Below are 24,071 nucleotides of genomic sequence, written 5' to 3'. Positions count from 1 at the left end.
AAACACAGACTCTTAATTATAGAGAACAAACAGATGGATACCAGAGGGGTTGTGAGTGAAGGGGATGAGAGAAATAGATGAAGGGGATTAAGAGCACACTTATCTTGATGAGCAATGAGTACCAAATGGAATTGCTGAATCACTGTTATACACCTGAAACTAATATAACACTGCATGTTAACTACATTGGAATTAAAAAGAAATAAGATCATATAAAATTAATCTGAGAAGTGAAAAGACCTTGTTTTCATCTACCTCATGTATATTTCCCATATGATAATCAGAGAGGATTTAATCTCAATTTTCAACTTCAAAATATTATATACAAAGTTAGGATTCCTGGAAACCACATGCTGCTTGCAAGTAAACAGCACAAACTGATAAACTGATAGATGAAAAGTAATATAAGGAAATACAAGAAGTAAGAGATAAACCAATTATGACTTAGGTGATAAAAGATATTTTATATTTCACAAATCAAGCTGCCACATTCAGGAAAAATTTAACTATCAAAGAGTTGTAAGAGGAGAGAGTGTTCCATAATATTTTCCATTTCGTGCCTTCTCTTTACGCAGATCAGGAAAAAATTGTTTTTCTCTGTCAGGTATCTTTCAATAAAAACAAAATTTAACACTTAAGTAGATTAAAACCGTCCACAAAATGGGTGCTTGTGGGTATGTAACTGTACTTTTCTGTAACTTTGCCTAAATTATCAGCAATTAAAATCTTTTGACACACATATTGAGTCATTATGTTGTAAACCTGAAACTGTCATATGTCAATTACATCTCAGTTTTTTTAACGGCATGTCTTTACATATAAATTATGTGGTATATTTTCATATACTTTCATGAACCACTTAATTTTCTTCTGTGAATTAACCATATATGGTTTCTTGGCACTTTTTTTCCTGCTGGGTTTTCTTTTCCATTAATATAATTTCATCTAATTAATTAATTTGCTGTTTATTTTATTAATAAAAACAACTACAATAATATCAAAGAAAAAATGCCCGAAATTAGTAGTGACGGTGCCAGGGTATGGGGGGCAAAATGTCTTCAAACCATTCCACCACCAAGGACCAGGTACTGGGACAGAGGGCGCTATGTACTTACTGTTTTCTGGCGTTTATGTTCTTTTAATAGGCCCTCAGCAATGTAACTCTCCCTCGGCGAAGTGCCCCTCGCCGGGGTTCCCACACCAGTCACCACCCTTTCCTCTCGACGTGCTCGCTCCCTCACACTCTACGACCCACCTTGGGGACCCTCTGGGGGCCCTGCCTGATTTGTCCCTCCCGACTCCAGGACCCCCCTCCCTCACAACTTTCCCGGTGTCCGACCTCAGAGACGGCGCCCACCGCCTCCTCACACCCGGGCCCGACTCCTGCCCCCCAGTTCGGCTCATCCTCCCCAGCACCTACCGCCTCAAGATCGGGGAGGATTTCGGGGCAGCAGCGTCGCCGCGCTCAGCCCAAACGCAGCGACCCAGCGCCCCGCTGCCCGTCGGGGAACGGCTCCCGCCGCGCGTCCGCCGGAGGCCGGGGACGACTGGGGGGGGGGGCGGAGGCGGGGCCGACGACGGCTCCGAGGGGCGCGAGGCGGGCGCGGGGCGGGGCCTCGGGTGGCTGACCTCGAGCGCGGCCGCGGGCCCGCGGGGCCAGAACCGTTAAGCCGATAGCGCGCGCGCTTCCCAGGGCGTACTGGGCGCGCAGGAGCGGCGCGGGGCTTCTGGCAGCCGCGCGGCGTGCGGAGGAGACCGGGGGTGGCCTCTCCGAGGTGCTGGCAGGCTCGCCCCGTACTGGGCGCACCCGCATGAACAGCCTTCGGGACCCCAGTCAGCGGCCCTGTTTGCCCGAGACGGGAAGGGCGAGCGGCGGGCTCCAAGCAGCGACTGTGAGCGAGGCCGCCTCTGTGAGCAAGGCTGCCCGCGTGCTGACGACTGAGTGCCTCCTGCGTCAGAGCTGCCGGCCGGCCCCGACGGCGCGGGCGGCTCTCCCCGCTGCGGAGGAGCCCGGTCGGTGTAGGTCCCGGCCGTCAGAAACGGTTACCGGGCAGGAATACTTTCTCTCACACTGCCGTCCCCAAAGACCAAGATTAGTTGAAGCAACATCGAATCCTTTATTTTCAGCCTTCACCTTTTTTCTTTCGTCCACGTTTTCTCTGTTGTCGGAGTGTCCGGTGTGGGTGCCAGCAGTAGGCGGGGGTGGGGGGGTAGGGGCGTGGGGGCGCCACACGGGGGAACAGAATAGTCCTGCCATCACAGGGCTCACAACTCGCTGGGCGCTGGGCTGGCTGACCGTGCCGTGGGCCGTCCTAAGGACGGTGACAGAGGAGATTCAGGGCGGGAGCTCCGTACAAGGATGCCTCACCGGACCCTCAGGCCTGGGCTGTCGGAGTCGTTTTCAGAGCGGTGTCCGGCTGGTGTGTTGCACTGGGCTGGGCGGGGGGGAAGGAAGGCGGGAAAGGAGGAAGGCAAAAGGAAAAGATAACTCGTCTAGTGTGGAGTAGCTGGAGATAGGGAACCGACGGTGGGGTAATGAAACGGAAGTGGACATGAATGAGGTATTAAATTTTTCATAGTGCTTCTTTTTGAATATTCGAAAGATCATTCTGACAGCAGTATGATGGACAGATTTTGAGAGTAGGGAGGTAGAGCAGTATAAAACAAGCTACAAGACGGCTTCCTTGGAGGCATTCGCAATAACTCCAGTAAGAAATTATGTCATACAAGAAGTGAAGATCTGAGAGATGTTGCTGAAGTGAAATCAACAGAGCTTAGTGACAGATTGGATGGAAGGGGTAACTCAGAAGAGAATCTAGGTGACTCGAGTTTCTGACTTGGCAAACAAGTGAATAGGTGGTAGTAACATAAGGTAGGGAATGCAAAAGGCAGAACAGGTTTGGGGAGAGAAATGATGAATTCAGAGTGGGACTCGTATCAGCTATTTTATAAATTCAGAAAATATTTACCCATACATATATATCTATTTACCTATACATATATAGGCCTATACACATACACACATATGTCATAGGCATATAATGGACAAAATGGAACATTAGGAAAGGGATGCTGATTGAGAAAATTTATGCATTCTGAAAAGAAGTATTTAGAACTCAAAAGACAAGTAACCTTCAAAGGATGCTGTTTAAAGGCAAAGAAAGCTTGTCTAGAATGGGGTAACTAAAGAAGGAATGCTTCTCTGAAAGGGGACCATCCAAGTACCTTAAAGCTCACGTAGAATAGGAAAAAGGTGTCTAGGTAAGCAGAAGAGATCTTAATGCGCTGGAGTGAGAAAAACAAAATTTGGCAAAATTCAGAAACTGACGTGAGATCAGTATGGCTAGGCAAGAGAAAGCAATTAAGAGAATATTAAAGATGAGTTTGGAGAGATGCGAAAAGCCAAAATCATACAAGGTTTTGCAGGCTCCAGTAAGGAGGTTGAATTTTACTACAAGAGCAATGGGACAGTTGGGCAGTGACCTGGTAGGATTTAACATTTTAAAAGGTGTGGTTTCAGAATTACTTTCATGCGTAGTTACGTTATTGATATTTAGATGTAGAAATGGCTTCCAGGAACACTCCTATCCCCACTGAGACAACTCACCTGGCATGTTCTGGGGCATGAAGCACCAGAAGTCTGTGGACAATGGAGTCAATAAATCCTTCCAACCCCCAGATATAGAAAATTATAAATGTAGGTTTCAGTTCTCATCAGTCTAGTCAAAATAGAAGTTTTCTTCATCAAGAAAACATTTAACAGTATAACATATACAATAATATATACATCAAACAAAAATTATTTTTTGTTTATTATTATATGAAATCAACAGAAATTATTGTGGCAAAAAGTTAATTTGAAGAAAATTTTTAGACCAAACCAAAATCAGTAATCCACTGAGAGGCAGAGATAGATTTTAAATAGAAGTAATAGACCAAAATTTTTAGTAATCAGTTGAAGAAGAATGAATCATATAAATACATTGAAACTTTTGAAAATTTCTTGTTGATTTGGCAAAAGATACTGGCATCTACAAAGATAATCTAGAACTCAATACATTTCTACAACAGCTTGACAAGTGAGTGCTTTCAAGAATATTTAAGGTTAATCACACTGATCAAGAAAAACTTAAAATGCTCTAAAACCATCGAGCTCACATAGGAAACTAGATAGGTTTTCCCAAACTTAACAATACTAAAAACTGACATGTTATGACTAAGTTATGACTGAAATTAACTTTTCTAAATTTTCAATAATAAAACATAAATTTTGTTTAACTATGGAGAAAATACCAAACTACTCTCACAAAGAAATTGCATTACAAAATTGTCAAGTGAAGAGGCAATCAAAATACATAAAAGTGAGAATACAGGGAAAAATAGGAGTGGTTCAGGCAGTTAATTAAAATATTTTTATGGATTTTTTAAATAGCTGTTTGTCAGCTTTTTAAAATTTTAACTGGATGCCATTATGTTGCTTCTAAGTAAATATTTACTTTTATTCAAAAAAAAGTTTGAAGAATGGATTAAGGAAAAGCAAGAGTGGAAATAGGAATCCCAACTAGAATGATAATTCACAGTTAAATGAGTCTTTTATTAACTGTAAGTAGAGGTTTTTGTTACCGTTATATTTCTTATTTGACTTGACCCTCACAATATCTTCCTTTTAGTTAATAAAACCCTATATGAGCACAAGTAACACACACAGATTACCTGCTCTCATGAAATGTACTGTCTAGTTAGGGTGCAGATTCACAAATAGACGATTCCAGTTCAATAAGCTAATTGTTCTGATGAAGGCACTCCCAGTGCATGTGTGTGCCTGGGTGGTGCTGCTGACAGCCCGGGGAGATGGGAAAAGCTGAAGAGGCAGCATTATCTCATGTTTATCAAATGATCTCCTTCCTAGCCTTCTGCCAGTAGTCTGCCTCTCATTCACTTATTCCACAAACATTTACAGAGCATCTTATGCAGGATCATACACACAGACGCACACACGCATATAATCACTACAGCAACGCGTTAAAAAAACGCGTTGGTTCTATTCAGCTCAGCTAGGAAAAAAAAAAACGTTTGAAGACCTATGCCTATTAGGTGCCAGGCACTGAGGATACAAAGACAAACTGAAATAAGACAGTATGACTAAGGAACAATCAGCAAGGAGAGAACGATAGTCTTAAGTGTACCAATAAACTGGGGGCGCCTGGGCGGTTCAGTCGGTTAAGTGTCTGGCCCAGGTCATGATCTTAGGGTGATAAGATGGAGCCCGTGGTCAGGCTCTGTGCTCTGTAGGGAGCCTGCTTGAGATTCTCTCTCCCTCTGCCCCTCCTCCTGCTCATGCTCGCTCTCTAAAATATTTTTTTTAAGTACCTATAAACTAATAAATAAAATAGAGAGTAGTAAAATGCAGTAGTTAGAAGTATATGCTTGGAACAGAAGTAGTACAAAGAAAGAATTCCACTGGGGGTGACAGAAGAGGGATCACAGAAGGGCTCCTAGAGAAGGTAATGCCTGAGCAGAATTTTCAAGGATAAAAAGGAGTTTACCAACTAAGGGATATTCCTGGCAGGGAGAAGGACATGTCCAAAGACATACAGGAATAAAACAACAGTGAGTACAAAAAATGCTAGTCATAGAGCCCTGCAGAAACACAAAATATGAAGCACTGCTGGAGTAAATGGTGCAGTATTAGGCTACAGAAGGACGAAGAGTCTTTTATCTCCTAAGTGTACAGAGACACCGAAGGACTTTAGATATGAAAAGGTCAGATGTACATCTGGAAAAGAATCACCTAAGTAATTGTTTAGAATGGACTGAGGAGAGGGACAGGTAGCAGGCAAAGCAAGAAATTGCTGGAGACAGGTAAACAATGCTGAGGAGCAGCTGAAGGTGAAAATTAAAAATCTGGAGCACCTGAGTATCTCATTTAAGCATCTGACTTCGGTTCAGGTCATGATCTCGGGGTCCTGGGATCCAGCCCCGCGTCAGGCTCCCTGCTCGGTGGGGAGTCTGCTTTTCCCTCTCCTTTCCCCCTCCCCCCTATTGGTTCTCTCTTTCTCTCTCTCACACACACACTGTTTCTCTCTCTCTCTAAAATAAATAAATAAAACCTTTAAAAAAGGAAAATTAAAAATCTGTAGTGGTATTAATTTGTGTGGTTGTGGGATTCATTGGAAATATAGGCGACGATAGACCGGAAGATAATTTAGAAACTGAAAGCGCTGAAGGCGATACTCATGAACAGTGGTACAAAGACAGTGAGGATTTTGTAAGGATAGAGGAGGTGGAGGTCCAGAGTGGATATCTGAGCATAAGAGTTCAGAGATGGAGTGCCTCTAAGTATGAGCACCCACCATACAACCAGAGACAAAGAGCAGAAGTGGAATGGAAGGTCATTAGACTTGAGGGAATCAGAAGTGCGTCGGACCAGAGTATTAGTCCATTCACGTTGACATTTAAATCAACAGCATATGATAAGAATGAAAACCAGGTACTGAAGTCTGCATTGATTATGGGGGAGTTAAAGGAGATTTGTAGATGGCAGATGGTAGGTAGACAGGAACTTTTAAAGGAGGGAGTAAGGCAGGTGTTCAAGAAGCCAGGAAAAAAAAAAAAAGCATCACGCAAGCTAAGGAATTCTCTACAGATATCCTAAACTTACTCTTGCTAAAAGCTTAAATACTAATGAAAATGTAACACATTTTCTCCATAATTATTGAAATGTCCACTATCTTCAGCCAAAGGCATATCTGATGTAGAAATATCAGACACTGCAGCAAGATTGTTCAGAAAAATGGACTTGAACACTAGGAACTTTCAGTAGCTCTACAACCAACCATTAGTGCCTATGCACATGCATAAGCCATGCAAGGTAAACTTAAAAAAATTGTTGAGTAGAACGTGTGGGATCACTTCCTATTTAACAAGTTACCTTAGATGAGCTTAGTTACACTGACAAAACTGAAAAGACTATCTGTGTGGTAGATCAAAGATTCTCACCTGTCGAATTACAAACCATACTTTTTACACCTGTAGCCTTTATCTGATACCTTAGTCTTTGGGCCAGTCCCAAAAGAATACAGGCTTTTAATTTTTCTGTTTTTCACTTAGTATTCTGCCTCAAGTCAAATATATGTATGTTTATCTAAACATAAAGAATCTCGGTATTTATATTTGTAACTGAGCACGTAAAAAATTATTTAAAAAATGAAAAACCTTTACAGATCCCTTTTAACACTTCATGCTATTTACCAATCATTTTAATATTGCTATCACAAGAAAAGGAATTTACATTAAAATTCATTGTACATCTATTTCCTCATACTTTATATGTAATATTCCTAGCCAGTCTTATGATTTTGTTAACTATAAAAAACAAAATAAATACATGTAATATTTTGTTACATAAAATGCTCTAAAATAAAGCTATTGGATATAATATCAAATTCATAAAAATATTTAAAAAGAAGTATTCTCTTTGTGAAATGAATACTGAGGGCAAACATTTTTCAATTTTCTTTCCACAAATGAGTTACAGACAATGAACAGCAGGGGGCACAAAATTCAAAAGTTTTTCTGTACAAAGCAAAGTACAATAAAATCTCATGCTGTCGTGGAAAGCAAATAAATTTTGAAGGCAGATTGTTTGATTCCAATTGGCTCCATCACATATAAGCTGAACGACCTTTAATTATTTAGCCTCTCTGAGCTTCTTCAATGGTAGAGTCCTAACTATGACATAGAGATTAAATATTAACATATATGTAAGGCGGATCAATAAACACTAGGGTTTTTTTTTTTAGTACTTATTATGTGTGTGTGTGTGTGTGTGTGTGTGTACATGTGCACCAACACACATGAAATAAGTGCAAATTTAGATTTTATAGCAATTCGTGAGATAGAGATAGTGCACATGGGAATGGCTGTAATTTCGTAACATTCAAGCACAAGTAAAGTTAGATCAAAACTAAAAACAAAACCTGAGCAAAGGAAATGGCATTATTTACTCAAATACGAAGCTTCATCTATATAAGAAAATGTGAATGCCAGTGAAAGTGGACGCAAATGTGTATGTGCACAGTACAGTGCGGTGTTTCCCAAGAGTGTCGATTCAGGAAAACCTCCAGCAAATCATCCGGGAGCGCTTGTTTTGAATGCAGATGCCTGTACTACTTAAAACCCAATTTTTTGGAACCAGGAGAGTGACACTTCAATCTCTTCTAGTAAAATAGAAACAAGAATATGTGCTTTCTAGGGGGCCTGGGTGGCTCAGTCAGTTAAACATCTGACTTCAGCTCATGTCATGACCCCAGGGTCCTGGGATCAAGTCCCGTATGTGGCTCCTTGCTCAGAGGGGAGTCTGCTTCTCCCTCTCCCTTGTCCTGTCTCAATTAATTAATTTTTTAAAAAAGAATATGTGCTTTCTAGGCTTCCTGTGGCTGCGCTGTGCCTGACACACGGTATTGGATCTTCCAAATGACACATGTAGTGTCTCTCACAAATGACTTGCTCCAGAATAACTGAGCATGGGTTCCATTTTTTTCCCTCTTCTCTAAGAAGAACTAGACCAGTTTTTATTACTTTGTACAGCAGGGACAAAAAAAATCCTTCCTTTTCTGGTTAGTATATTCTTCCAAATAACATTTTCCCAGCACTTTCTGGGTTTCATATCTGTACCAGGCACTGGAAGGAAGGCTCTACTTTAAATAAAACTGGGTATAAAGTCTCATAAATTTGGATTTAATTTATTAAAAATTTATGTTAATTCATATAGGACTAAGCTTAAATATATGATATATTAACTCTAAAACTTCTGGTTTGATATGAAATGCATGGCTTGGATTTTACTTATTTATTTTTATTTATTTATTATTTTTTTAAATGATTTTTTATTATATTATGTTAGTCACCATACAGTATATCCCCGGTTTCCGATGTAAGGCTCGATGATTCATTAGTTGTGTATGGCTTGGATTTTAATAAATTTATTTTAAAACTCTTCAAGAATCTAAATGAGAATGTAACAAATATTGAAGCAATCATCACATAACATTCTTATCTATTCACCAAGAGCAAAACTTAAACCTTCCAACTGTTAATCTAGTACAGAAATTTTTGAAAAGTTATTATCTTTTATCACCCAGAGATAACCCCTCTTAATATTTTAGTGTTCAATCTTCCTTAGTTTTTTTAACACATACACATCATTTTCTTCAAAAAGTGGATTATACTGCACAGTTTTGATCTGTAATATAATTTTGTCACACAATATTTTGTGAACCATTGGCAATTCAATTAGATGAGAAATCTTATCATCTGGTTAAGGACTACCTATTATTTCATATGATGAGTGTACCATAATTTATTTCACCTATCCCTTATTGCTGAATTTTTGGACTTCTTACTTTTAATCCCTATTATAAACAAAAATGTGATAAACATCATTGTACAAATACATTTGTTCTTTTATCCAGAATACCTTTAGGATAAATTCCTAGAACAGAATTACTATGTCAAAGACTGTGTTTGTGTGTGTGCTTTCTCATATCTTCAGTATTACAGGGATTAATCACTCTTTTTCATTCTTTGTTAATACACTGGGTAAAAAATAGTATCTCTGTTTTAACTTAAATTCTTTGATTATTAGTAACTTGAAAAGGAGTTCATGTTTTTATTTATTTTATTTCTTCTTTCATGAATCGCTTTTTCATGCCTTTAGTTCCTTCCCATATTAAAAAGATTAACTCTTTCTATTATTTTAGAAATACAGTTTATCTTTTGGCTTTGCTTATGATTTGTTCACACAGAAGTTTTTTTTCCCCCTTTTATCATACAATCTATCAATCCTTTTGTATGATTTCTCCTTTGGGGTTTTACTTAGAAAGTTTTTCCTTAACACAAGATTATATGAATAGTCACCTATACATTCTATAACAAAATATAAAGGCCAAACCCAAGGGATAAGAATTAACATACCAATTCATTTAATCATCTATTCATTCATGCAACAAATATCTATTGAACATAAATAGGCACTGTTCAAAACGCTGCAGATAAAGCAGTGAGCAAGACCACCAAAGTTCCTGCTATCATGGAACTATAGTCCCAAAGGGAAATGATCACGCAGCATATAATTTAATGTGGGATTTCAAATTAGCAGGAAAGGAATGGATTATTCAATAAACAACGCTGTTACAACTAGCTAACCATAAAGGAAAGAAATAAATTAGATTCTTATTTCATACCTTATATCAAAAGTATTACAAATAGATTAAAAATCTATACTTTTAAAATGAAACCATGAAAATACTAGGAAAAACATAAGTGAATATTATATAAAGAAACATTATATATGCTCTTAAACACGAAAACTCTAGAACAATAACTCAAGGCAATTTTGGAAACACCATCTTATTTTTAAAAAATGGAATATAACAAGGTAGTTTTTGAACAATAATCTTTATTAGTGTATTTTCAAAGGTACATATAATCCTGAGCTACTGCATTTAGACATTTATCATTTACTCTTTGAAGTTTACACGTATTTTGCTCCAAATTCTCTGATGAGTACATTTTTATACTACTCAGGAACATAAATACTTTAAATTATTATTCTTATCTCTGAAATAGCCAATTAATTTACTCATATTATCTCTTTATCTTAATTCTACTACAGTAAAGGCTTTAGAACATTATTTCTCAATTAAGCAATTTCTTTTTCAAAACTGCAAAGATGGGCAGTGCGAGAGCTGATTCCTTAAATCCAAGTGAATTCTTAGAAAACTATGATGCTTTTTGTCTTTGATCTACATTCTTGAATAAATTGGGTAACCATCAGACCAGCTGTATTTGAGAAGAATGATAAGAGTAACTACTTCTAATCTCAACGTTTTAGCCAGTGTAAAACGTCATAGGCTCTCTCCTCATATAAGTAGTCCATAATTAGCCCAATAAGAAAAATTTGCCATGATCTAATGAAAAAGGGGGCAACCCAGTGTAAATATATCTTTGTTTAAATGGTTAAGTATTATAAAACATGTTATGTGAAATACTTCCTCCAAGGTCTATAAAGAAATACGTACAGCTGATTAACATTAAATGTCATAAATCTAGACCAGAACTTTTATAATTAGTAAATAAAACAGACAAAAATGAAAGACAAAAGTCCTGTGATCTTTGAGAAAAAACATTTATCCAACATTATCTCCAACTGTGGACAAATAAATATTTTCATTCTTGTATTTTAAATTACTACCAAAATATTGTATCTTTCTACAAACAACAAAAAACAAGCATACAGTATCTAGAAATGGTTTTTATCTGACAAGAATGTCAAGTCTTTGAAGGTACACTCAATTTTTTTTCCTGAATAAGGTCACTATGATCTTAGGTTAAAGTTACAGTAAGCAGTTCAAGCAAAATGCATATTGCTTAGATTTTAAAGCAAGCAATTTTGATACTGTTTAATTAAAATGTGAGTATAAATGTGAAGCTATTGTAGAAACATTTATAAACACTCCTTGGGAATACTCACAGATCAGCAAGTAATGGAATAACTGATTTAAAAATGATGGAAGGGTGATGTTATATGTAATGTTTGGTGACAAATCCAAAAATATCTTTAAAAGATGTAAAAGAACATGAAGACACAGTTTATTATTCAGAGCTTGAAAACCTAGCAGCAGAACAAACTATTTGCATATAATGTAGTGCAATGAGCATTTGTTCATAAAATACTCCCAACGTCTTGAAACTTTATACAGAAACCAGAATGAAATCCATTCGGATGAATGATTCAAAGATGTCCAGAGTAGCTTATCAAGAACTGCTAGATACTCTCACCTGCATCACTGAACTATAAGCTTATGCAAAACTGTGTTCTGGGTAACTCACTCTTATGGCTCCCCAGTAACAAGCTCGGATAAGGCAGATCAACCCTAAGAGATAAGCAATTGCCCAAGAAACATAGGTTGCACGAAATCGCCTCGCAAAATCTTGGGTGCCAACCTAAAATAAAAAGCAATATAATAACAAAAGGTTAAAAACTTTAAGCAAATATTTGCTTAAGGAGCTTGTGTTGGCTTACATGTGATTTTTATAAAAAATAGCCCTGAGGTCATCATATTCCTATGAAATATGAGTTGATGAATTTGTTGACTATCACTGACAGGGTAAAAGTTAGTAGGACAATACTGCTAGTTATATTAACTATAAATCTTACGAAATAAACAGAAAAGCCCACTTGAACATGTTATTTCTATAAGTAATTAAATTTGTAATCTAAACTCCTTAGTGTTGTATGATACAAAAGGAGTGTTTCTAATAATATGAGACCAGGTGGGACAAAGGAGAATGGGAAGTAAATGGTAGCAAAAAAGATCAGTAACTCCTCCTCCTCCTGGGAGAGAATAATCCCCCGCACCAACTAGTTAGCTTCAGACTCCTCTAAAAATAAGCCATCCCCATAATGATAATAAATCCATGCTTAACTTGAATAAAGAGAATGGTTTTTCAGACCTCCATAGCTGATTGAGTATTACTTTTGCTTTGCTATGGCACCAAATAAAAACGATGGGCTTTTGTTAAATGGATGTCAAGGACCTCAGAGGAGTCCCAAAACACCATTTCACAGGATGGTCAAGCTCCCTTAAAAACGGGTCTATGGATTGGGCTTCAGATTGCCCACAGTCCTTCAGAAGCTTCTGGGCCAGGGATGCCAAAAGGGGGCAGGCTCTTTGGGGATCCCTGAAGGTTGTCCCAGGCCTCATCATTTACTACTGATAAAGTAGAGAAGAAAGAATTCTAACAATGAGTAGAGTAATACTCACAGTTAATCCAACTCCAATGAAAATACATATCATTCCAATGGTAATATACGCACAGCACCGTCTTCGTGGAAGCGCACTACCCACCGAGGAACTGCAAATTCATGAGCAACAGAGAGCGTTATTTACATGCAGTTTCTCCCTTTCCTCTCTGTGAATACTTTTCTACGGTTCTAGTGACATACGTACTTCCATTTATTTCTTCAATTTGAGAGACAAGAACATGCATAAAAATGCCATTTTTAATGAGTTAATATAATTATAAATGGTAAATTATACTATAGTGGCTTTAATCAAAGTTCAAGTCTTGGTTATTGACAGTATCCACAAAAGAACCACTGTGGTCAATAATGATCTTCCAAGATAAAAATACATTTCAAAAAATGTATTCTAGGATGGAAAATATGTGCTATCTTACAAATATCACTTGATTTTTTGCAGTTATAACAGTTAGTATATGTTTACTGTAGAAAATTTGGAAAACAGAGTAAAGAGTAAAAAGGAAAAAGAAAATGACCTATAATCCTACTACCACAAATAGTCGCTTAGTATTTTGGCATCTTTTCCTCCAGCTGTTTTTTTTTTTTTCCTTTTTGGTAATTTACCAACATACTATAAGCACTTTTCTATGTCATTAAATATTATAAAATTGGAATTCCGATGGATGAATATAACATTATTTAGCCAATTCCCTACTACTGGATGCTTAGAGTTTTTATTACTATAAATAATGCCAGGTAAACATCATTTAAAAGCATTCTGCTTAGTTTTCTTTGTTTTCTCAGGATAAATTTTTATAATTAGGATTACAAAATTAAAGAGATTAACTTTTCAAAATCTGTTAATACATACTGCAAGAAGCCTACGGGAAATTCATAAAAGCATACACTGTTACCACATTTCTCGACTGAAGTTTTAAATCCAACAGTTTTTAGTTATTGACACTTTTAATTTTTGTAATTTTCAAAATGGTACAAGTATAGCAGAGATCACACAGCCAAATTAGCGCTTTCTTCTTTCCCAAAGCAGAAAGATATTAACACATCATATAGGGGGCACTGTATTAGTGAACGAGATAATGAAGTATCTGATTTGCTTTGTATGGCCACGGTCAACATCCTGCTAGCACACAGTAATTGCTCAAGGAATGTATGCTGAATAAACGGAATATAGAAATGCATTACTGCCTAGGCATACTTTAGAAATGCGCTTCCAAAGAGGTTCATTTTGCATAACAGAAAAACGGTTTCCTTTAAGTTCCAAATCTTTTTCAAAAAATTGATGAATAATGTTTCAAATACATATCATAAGTATTCCTGAATTCTCGAACTGAAACATAAACATCTGGGTAACCTGGGGTCATCATCAACATAGTGTACAGCTTGCTATGTGGAGTTACCAGGACATACAAGATTCACTGCCTTTATAGTCAGCCTTAGACTCCTTTTAGTTTTAATTCTTCTGCAGGCATTTGGTGGTTTTCCCTGCCTTTACACCTCACAGCTGGCTGTCGTCTCTCATTTACTTGTGTATCAGCGTCTGGCGGTCTAATCTGCCATGGATTACAAGCCAACATAGTTTATTAGAATTATGTATTAAATAAATCAAAAGGCCCTAAGTGAATATTGGAGCAGCTTTTCTGTGAGCCAAAGAACCCACTTTAGTACATTAATTTCAGGGCATGAATTCTCCTTAGAAAACCCATGCTCATTTTTCATCATCCAGCTTGCACAATCACTACCTCTGGGAAGTCTTCCCAGAAAAGAAATAACCTACTGCTACTGTACAACTCAAGTGCCACATTATCACAGAGATCAAGTAATGAGCAAAGCACCTGCTGCATAGACTTAAGACTCTCTTGGTGTCTGTATGTTATATGTAGTACTGGTTTGTGGGTGTTAAACCTCTCTGTGTATGTGTCTGTATGTGATATGTAGTACTGGTTTGTGGGTGTTAAACCTCTCTGTGTATGTGCGAAACTACGCTTCTGGGACTTGCCCTTTTTCACTTTGCTTAATTCTCTACATGAGACTCTCCCACACTCCTATGTGGAGATCTAATGCGTTCATTTCCACAACTCTCTTCTGATATATGAAAGCACCAGCTTACTCATTCTCCCTGTTAATGGACAGTCAAGGGGTTTTCCCCCTTAATTTTTGGCTATTATAACAAAATTGCTTTGAACACTCCTTTATGTTTCCTATGTACATACGCAGGAATTTCTCAAATATATTCCTAGGAACAGAATAGCTGGGTTGTACTGTAGACATATCTTCAACTTCAATATATGCTAAATTTATACCCCACCATCTTTATATCTTCACCTTACTATTTTCAACTATATTCATATCTTTTGCATCTTCAATTTTAATAAATGCTAAATTTATATCCCCACCACCTTTATATGAGAGCTTCCAGTATTCTACCCACATCAACTTGGTATCATTTTCATGCTTGACAATTTCATAGGTGTGAATGATATTTTGCTGTGGTTTTAAGGTGATTTCTAGCAAGACTGAACATCTTTTCAAATGCTAGTTGACTACTGTTTTCTTTTCTCTATTAATTGCTAGTTCATATTATTATCCTTTGTTTTGGGCTGTCTTTAGCTTACTGACTCACAACTGATATTTACATAAACTGCATACTATTCCAGGAAGCTATCTATTCTGTTTATATCTTCTTTTAGTCTGTGGGTTTGTTTTTTTAATCAAGGTTAACTTTTACTTAAACAAACAAAAACCATTACTAAACACATACTTTTAAAATATTATGAAAACCCATGAAAAGACGACTCAACATAGGTTCTAAACCTGATAAAAGCACACCTCAGAGAGACTATTAATGCTAAACTTCTGCCGAACAGCGACCTTAAAGTGCCAAACACAGAAGCATCTCTTAGGACCATTTTTAAATAGATAATTTGTCCCTGGCTTGGCCATCCCTTCTTTACCTATACACGAAGTCCTGCTGACAGCATGCGGCTTAGCTGATTTTACAGTAGAATGTAACAATGTAAAGTAGACAGGTTCCTGATATCAACAATATTACCAAGGTTGTTGTTGTTTTTTTAATCCTACAGTTGGTCACAGCTCGTTGGTCAGCTCTCGATCACGTCTGGCTCATCCATCCTTCAAATATATCCTAGGCTCAATAGTTTTCAAGAAGCAGAAGCCTGAAGCCGTTTAAGAAATAGGATTGTGAGGTGAACCCATCTTGAGTAAGAACTCTGTCCAGCCACTGCTGAGGGGGCCATGCAGGTGGATGTCTGTCCAGCAGGGGGCGCTATTAACAGCCTAAAGGTGGTATTCTGCTCCGGACCCTTTACAAAGCTCATGCATATGACACACATTTAAGTGAACCGATAGATAACCTCAAAGCCGTGGTTCACAGTGTGCCAATAACTGAGCAAATTCTTGGTTATTAAATTTTTTTTAACTACACCCACTAGGGATCTTGCAGTTAGTGGCGTGAAACCCGTGATGGTAGTTTCAGCTCTGATTTGGCACAAAGATGCTACTGTCACTGAGGATTCTGGCCTGTGGTTTTTAAAAACCATTTTAAATAACATCTTCTGATACTGAGTTTTTATTCATGAAATCAATGTAATGTAAGGTAATTCTAATATGGTAAAAGTTATCAATATTTTCCTTTCAGGTTTGTGCTTGCTTCTGCCTTGTGTAGGAAATTCTTTCCTACCTGTCATAAAAAAAATTTTTTTAATCTTCTAAAAGTATTAGAATTTACCTTTTCATATTTATGTCTTGGTATAAAAGAGCACAGCCCTTATAATTATCAATTTTTATTTTAACTTATTTTGAAGTCATATTATGTAGTGCACACAAATCCAGAATTTGTGCAATTTTTTTCCTTTTTTCTTTTAATTAATTAAATTTATTTAAAGAAAGCTCCTTGTCCAGTGTAGGCCTTGAACTCACGACCCTGAGGTCACATGCACTAGCGACTGAGCCAACAGGGCACTCCCAGATTTTATGTTTTTGATGAAGTGACTTTTTACCCTAAAGCATATGAGATACTTAAGGTACCTGCTAAAATGCTATAATGGAGACTTCCAGAATACAGTAGCTTAAAAAGTTTATTTCTCCTGCATATAAGAATTCAAAGGTGGGGCTCCTGGGTGGCACAGCGGTTAAGCGTCTGCCTTCAGCTCAGGGCGTGATCCTGGCGTTATGGGATCGAGCCCCACATCAGGCTCCTCCGCTATGAGCCTGCTTCTTCCTCTCCCACTCCCCCTGCTTGTGTTCCCTCTCTCGCTGGCTGTCTCTATCTCTGTCGAATAAATAAATAAAATCTTAAAAAAAAAAAGAATTCAAAGGTACAGCTTGGGGTTGGTAGACTGCTCTATACTGTGATTAACTGCTATTGCCAGACAACACGGGTGACAAGTCTCCTGCTGCAGAATGGAAGAGGGGAGAGAAAATTAAGAAAAGTCCTGCCTTAAACACATGGCTGCAACCTACTTCAAGAGAGGCTAGAAAATGTGGTTACCTGGGTGGCCAGTCTGAGTCTGGAAGTTGTTCTGGTAAAAGGAAGAGAAGAGCAATCTGCTCTTTTAACTAATACTAACATTATTATTTTTATGTCAGTTAGTGTTTGCATGGTGTATCTTTCCTTTGGTGAAGGTTTTGTGATTTGATCTTTTTTTCCCTTTTTACTTTCATCCTATGCTCTCTTATTTCATGGTTTCTTCTTTGAATTACACACAGATGGACTTCAGTCTAGTCTGATAATTTCTGGCAAGCCTTGCTGACAGGTTCAGTCTAATTTACATTTATTCTGACGGCTGATATATATATATGGATTATTTCTGTTCTCTTATTTTGGCTTTCTGTGGTTTCTGTATTTTCTATGATTTTCCACCCTCTTCTGGACTTCTTGTGGATTGACTATGATTCTACTTCACTTCCCACCTACTATTTTGAAAGTTTTACAATTTACTTTTACTAATTTAGCAGTCACGTGTAAAATTTAAACATTTAAAAACTAAACTCATTTAGTAAATCTACCCTCCCAGTAAAAATAGGAATCTTAGAAGTTATTAACTTCAAATACTCTCCTCCCGTCTTATATGTTCTTGTTCTCCAATATTTCAATTCTGTTGTATTTTTATTTCTCCAAATTCATTAGCATTAATATTATCATTACCTTCGTTTTTGCTATTTTATACCATGTTCCTGATGACTGTCTATAATATCTTGGTTTACCTTTTCTACTTGCCTTGTAGAAATTTCTTCTGGGATATTTTTCCATTTTTCCCTACGTTCATCTTTTAGTAGTTTCTTTGGTGAGGGTATCAAGATGGTAAATGTTCAGGATTTGTTGCTGTTGTTGTTTGTGGTTCATTGGTCTGCATTTGAAAATACCTTTATTTTGCCTTCATTATTCTATTATGGCTTAGATTGTTCTCTAATACAAGTCTGACAATTTCTCTTAATACTTTTAAGTATTTTTAAATTTATTTTTTGGGTTCCATTGTTGGTACTGAGATGTTTGCTGACAGAACTGTTATCCTTTTTTATAGTAAAACTCTGTCTTGGGGGTGCCTGTTTGGCTCCATTGGTGGAGCACGCGACTCTTGATCTCGGGGCCTTGAGTTTGAGCTGCACATTGCATGCAGGAATTACTTAAAAAAATAAATCTTTAGGAAAAAATCTGTCTTTCTCACTCTGCTTTTAGTATCTTCTATTTATCTTCAGTTTTCCGCAATTTCACTATAATGCATTTGCTTATTTTGCATGGATTTCACGGTTCTTTTCAAATCTAAGTGTTCGTATCTTTCATAGATCTGAAAATCCTTAGGGATTAACTCTTCAAAATGCCCCATCTCATTCTTGTTTTTGTCTTCTAGATCAGATATATTTCAGAAGCTCACATACGTATTTGTCTTAACATTACTCTCACCTGTGTGTCCCTGATGGATTCTGGGGAATTTACTTACCTCTCTTCTAATCCACAACTTCAGTTTTCAGCTTCATCTGCTGCTTTACCTGTCCATTGCATTGTAATTTCTGTAAGTTTTATTGTTTCTTTTAAAATCTACCTGGTTGTTGTTTTTGTTAACTAAATGCTTTATTTTGAGACAATTATAGATTCATAAGCGGTTTATGAAATAATACAGAGAAATCTCTTATTTTTTTATGCAATTTCTCCAATAGTAACAAAATCTGGCAAACTACAGTATAGTATTATAACCAGGATATTGGCACTGATACAATCCACTAATAGTCAGGTTTCCTGCTTTACTTATCCTCATTTGTGTATGTGTATATTTAATTCTACACAATCTTATCACATGTGTAGGTCTAAGTATCCATCAGCACAGTCAAGATACAGAGCAGTTGCAACACTACAAAGATGCTTCTATAACCACACCTATGTACCTCCCACCTGCCTACCCTCTACACCCACCACCTCGTCACTAATCTGTTTTCCCATTTCTAAAATTTCGCCATTTCAACATGTTACATAAATGGAATCCTAATGTAGGCAACCTCATGGGACTGTTGTTGTTTCACTCAGCATACATTCATCCAAGCTGGTGCATATGTCAATAGCTCATTCCTTTCATTGCTGAGTAGTATTTCAAGGTATGCAAGTACCAGTTTGTTTAACCATTCTCCCATGCAAGGGCATCTGGACTGTTTCCAATTTGGATCTATTAAGAATAAAGTTGCTATGAATATTTGTGTACAGGTTCTTGTGTGTGCTTGGTCATGTTTTTAAAATTTAAATTCAATTAGCCAACATATAGGACATCACTAGTTTCAGATGTAGTGTTCAGTAATTCATCAGTGCGTAACACCCAGTTCTCATCACATCATGACCCCTCTTTAATGCCCATCACCCAGTTGCTCCATCCTCCTACCGAACTCCCCTTCCACAACCCTCGGTTTGTTTCTCAGAGTCAAAAGTCTCTCATAGTTTTATCTGTTTTCTCATTTCTATTTTTTAAAACATTTCATACATGGCTACGAACACATTCTATATCTAATAATTATATCGTAAGTCCTTGGGAATCTAATCATACTGTTTCTTTCTGATGCTGATTCTGCTTATAGTACCTTGTTTCCTCACGTGGTTGGTAATTCTTGTTGAGAATTTATTTTGGCAGTTCTTAATACAAGAAATCCTTAAGAATGGTTTAGGGGTGGCTTCACCCGCAGAGAATTTTCATTTGCTATTCCCAGGCTCCCTAGAATGATATAAAGCCTAAACCACTTTAAATTGGTTTCAGAGACTAGCTTTTCCTAGACCATATAAATGAGGTAAAATATAAGGCTCAAACTCACTGTTCTTACAAAATCTCTACCTCATAATATTCCTTTTCCGGTTAATTTTTTTTCCACCCACTCTTTTCGTGAACAGCCTTAAGGACTTTTTCTGGGAGTGAGGGGACGGTATTCCAGCTCTCCACCTTCTGCAAGGCTAAGGCCTTCCTCTCATTTTTCATCTGAACATTGAAACCCAAGGGCCTGATCGCCAGTACTGGCAAATACTCTCAGGATATCTGAAATCACAGCCATTATTGTCCTTTCCTCTTTATTTCTGGTCCCTGGGTTTTTTCTTAACTTTCATACGAACTGAACTATGCATTTAAAAGGATGTTTGTTATAGTTAACTAGTCTTTCATATTACTGGGTGTAAAAGTCAAGAGCCTCTAATATACAAAATATGGACAGTAAATCTCCCAAGAGGAAAAGATCGTGCAATACTTCCCAAACATCTAACTATTCACGTGTCAAATTATTAACTTTTCCCTTCACAATACCCCCCCATGACCACGGGCATTATAAAGGACATTTGGAAAATGAAGATGGTGCCAAGCAATATTATTTATAGCACAATTTTCAGATGAGGTAGCTAGGGAAGGTTTTATTAGATGCAGCTTAAGGACAGGATAAGAAGTGAATAGATGAGAAAGTAAGTAAGTCATCTTAGCAGATAACAGTGACATTGTTCAGGTATGAAAAACATAAGAATTTTGTTCAAGAAACAAGCAACAGAATAACCTTTCTTTCAGAGAAGGTTTCTGCAGGTGAGTAGTAGAAGCAAGGGCTGTATGAGCTAATTTGTGAAGTTAAGTTTTCCAGGTATACAAGAATGAGAAAGGGACTAGCCACGTCATCCCAGGCCTAGAAGGATGAGATTTAGGGACCGAACCAAGAAACTGTATTGTGTATTTATGGAAGTAGAATTTGTTGAGGAAGGTACATAGTGAGTTGTGTGTAAAGGTGGAAGAAAACATAATAAAGATATCACTTTATTACCTATCAAGGTACTTCCATACCTTGAAGGAGATTAGACAACTACCTAAGCCTGGAAAGTTGTATATACCTCGCTAAGAAGTTTGGAGTTTGATTTCAGACTTTAGGCAATGGGCCTGTAATAGTCCATATGGTGTATTTATGTCAATAAGTAGAATATGTCCTTCCTCCAGATACTTTACATGCCACATATATAGACAAACCTAGAATAACAATGAAAATATCACCTCATTGTGCAGTATTCAACCTACACAACTGTACACCATGACCATGAATTTTGGAACTACTAAAAGATTTGGAGCCAGAGAGTTTAAAATCGTATTTGCGTCCAGGGCCATTACTCTAATAAATGGAAAAGAGAACAGCAAGGCTGAAGGCCAAGAGATAAATTAGAAAGCTATTACAATAGTCCTGGAGAGGGATCCTAACTGTATGAACTAAAGTAGGAATAGTGAGAATAAGAGAACGGAATTGAAATGTCAAGAGACAGAACTGATAGGACTTGTTTCCATTTGGATATGGGGAATAAAGATACATTTAGATTTCTGGTTTGGTCAGCTAGGCAGATGGAAGAACATTCATTAGTATAATATATTCACCACCACACAAGGAAGCTTAGTTTGCAGAGTGTAAGCAAGTTGGATATCTGCGTTTGACATGCCTGTAGACACCCAGGTTGAAATAACTATAGGGAAAACAGTGGATACAGATTGCCTATTTATATCTGAAGCTCCAAAGACAGATTTGGGGTGATTTAGTTGCACTTTGGTTAAGATTTAATGGCATATAGGACAGAGGAAACTATGAGAAAACCAAGATCTAGTGTGGTCAAGTTGCAATTCTGGAGAATAGCAATATTTAACTACTTGAAAGAGAAAGTGAAGTCAACAGAGGAAATAGTAAAGGAATGTTCTCAGAAGTGGGAAGAAAGCAGGAGAAAGTGGCACCTGGAAACCAAGAAAAGAACAAATTTTAAGGAAAAACCAGGATGATCAACAGAACCAAATACTTAGAGAAAATAAGCAGGATGAGGACTGATCAGATCTACTAGAATTTGCAATTGGGATGTGAATTTTGTCAAAGCAAATTCAGTGACCTAGTGGGGATGAGGGCTAATTGCACTTCACTCCAGATGGCATGGGTGCCATGATCAAACGAAGGGATAAGCACTGAAAGGGAGACACCTGCTTCCCTCTGAGAAGAGAAAATGAAGTATACATAGATACACATAGTGTATTAGTCAGGCAGTGTGAAGACGAAGGAGTTCACAGACAGGCTCAATCATATCGGGAGACAGAAGGCAACTCATCTGCTGAGGTTGAGTGAGTAGTGTAGGGGGGTGGGAGTTTAAGAGAAACAGTAAATATCTGGAGATAACTGCTTGGGAGAACGGAGAGGGAGTTCATCAGGGACACTTCAAAATGGAGAATCCAGCAAGGGTTTCACTGTGTAAAGATATACATTTGTGAAGAGATAACCACTACAGAATTTTTTTCAAATGTCAGTTATCTTGGTAAAGGAAGGGAGAAGCAGTGGCCATACTGATCCAAGACTGGTGGTTTGAAAAGTGGATGGATATGAATTTCAAGGAATAAGACTTAGCCGATCTAACAAACTTAGAGTCTCTTTATATCTAATATGTTCAAATTGAATTTAGCATCTGTCTGCCATAGTTCTTCTATGTGCTATCTTAGTGAATAATTCTATAGCCTCTCAGATATAAAGTCGTCCTTTACCCCAATCTCTCTCATACCCCCCCATCCAATCCTATCTATTCCGCTGCCGTACCACCACATCTACACTGTGACTCCTGCACCTTCGCACAGGTAGCTCCTTCTGCAAGGAACCATCCTGCACGCTTTCTCACATAATCCCCACTCATTTTTAATAAGTTACATCATATACCACCCCCCAACCAGAAGCCTCTCAAGTTCCCTTTCCCTCCAATCTGGATTAGGGGCTCTTGAAAGCAGAAAATGCAAAGTGTACCTCTTTCAAAAGACTTAAAACTTCATTATATTGATTATTCTCTTCCCTACGCCCACAAGAACAAGTTCCCTGAAGGCAAGGTTACATCTTTCATTTCAAGCACCCCGTACCCAGCACAGGACTATTTATTCAATCCATGGATATTTATAAAAGAAAGCACTAAACAGCAAAATAAAAGAGAGTAAGAGTCCACTATTATTAAAAATGTCAGGAGATGATCCACAAAGGAGTATGTCAGGGATACAGAGAAATGATAGCCCATAATAATTGTCATAGATTAAACCGCCATCTTTACCAGTCTTAGGTCTATTACAATATAGTCCAAGTCCTCCTTCAGAATGCTAGGACTACAACTCCTGTCTTGCAGAGGCCACAAGCTGCCCAACCAACTGAAAGAACAACCTCACCTTCAGCTACAGTGGCCCCAGGGAGAAACAGTGATATGACAAAATGCTTTTTGGTCTCTGAAGCCACTGGGGGAAGCTTTCCTGCACATGTTTCGTGATGGTTTCATAATAATTTTTAGTAACCCCTATAATTTAAACATAGTTTTAGGATATTTTATACTTGTGTTTAAAGAAATAAAATTCCTGGAGCAGCTGGCTGGCATTAAGCATCTGACTCTTGGTTTCAGCTCATGATCTCAGGGTCATGGGATCAAGCCCTACTTCGGGCTCTGTGCTCAGTGCAAAGTCTGCTTAGGATTCTCCCTTCCCCTCCCACTGCCCCTCCCCCTGCGCTCTCTCGCTCTCTCTCACTCTCTCAAATAAATAAATAAATCTATTAAGAAAACTAAAAAAAAATAAATAAGATTCCTTAGAATCTTAATAGATGACTCATCATTTTGTTATGAAGAAGAACATTCAAAGGGAAAACAAATGCAGATACAAGCCATGAGTGTTCATGTGATAACAGTATCTTTACTCAAGTAAGTAACGGATGCCCTGAGTCCTCCCATGTTTAGCATGTGATT

At 37.7% G+C, this 24,071-nt stretch overlaps 2 protein-coding genes across 2 annotated transcripts in view; both read right to left on the bottom strand.

Moving 5' to 3' along the window:
* Positions 1–1,541, bottom strand: part of C9H8orf88 (chromosome 9 C8orf88 homolog) — a 45,557-nt gene extending 44,016 nt beyond the window's left edge. Inside the window, exon 1 of the mRNA XM_045805996.2 lies at positions 1,421–1,541. The gene's annotated coding sequence lies outside the window, so the exon portion shown is untranslated. The remainder of the gene's footprint in view (positions 1–1,420) is intronic.
* A 9,633-nt stretch (positions 1,542–11,174) lies between these two features.
* The window catches only part of PIP4P2 (phosphatidylinositol-4,5-bisphosphate 4-phosphatase 2), a 50,408-nt gene continuing 37,511 nt past the window's right edge, over positions 11,175–24,071 (bottom strand). The window contains exons 6-7 of the mRNA XM_045805993.2: positions 12,828–12,918; positions 11,175–12,006 (exon numbers count right to left, since the gene is read on the bottom strand). Coding sequence (XP_045661949.1) covers positions 11,863–12,006; positions 12,828–12,918 — 235 coding nt within the window. The 3' untranslated portion in view covers positions 11,175–11,862. The remainder of the gene's footprint in view (positions 12,007–12,827; positions 12,919–24,071) is intronic.

Source organism: Ursus americanus, chromosome 9, assembly GCF_024610735.1.
Source record: "Ursus americanus isolate L20-20 chromosome 9, mUrsAme1.1.p, whole genome shotgun sequence".
NCBI lineage: Eukaryota > Metazoa > Chordata > Mammalia > Carnivora > Ursidae > Ursus > Ursus americanus.
This window is presented reverse-complemented; position numbering and strand designations above follow the sequence as displayed.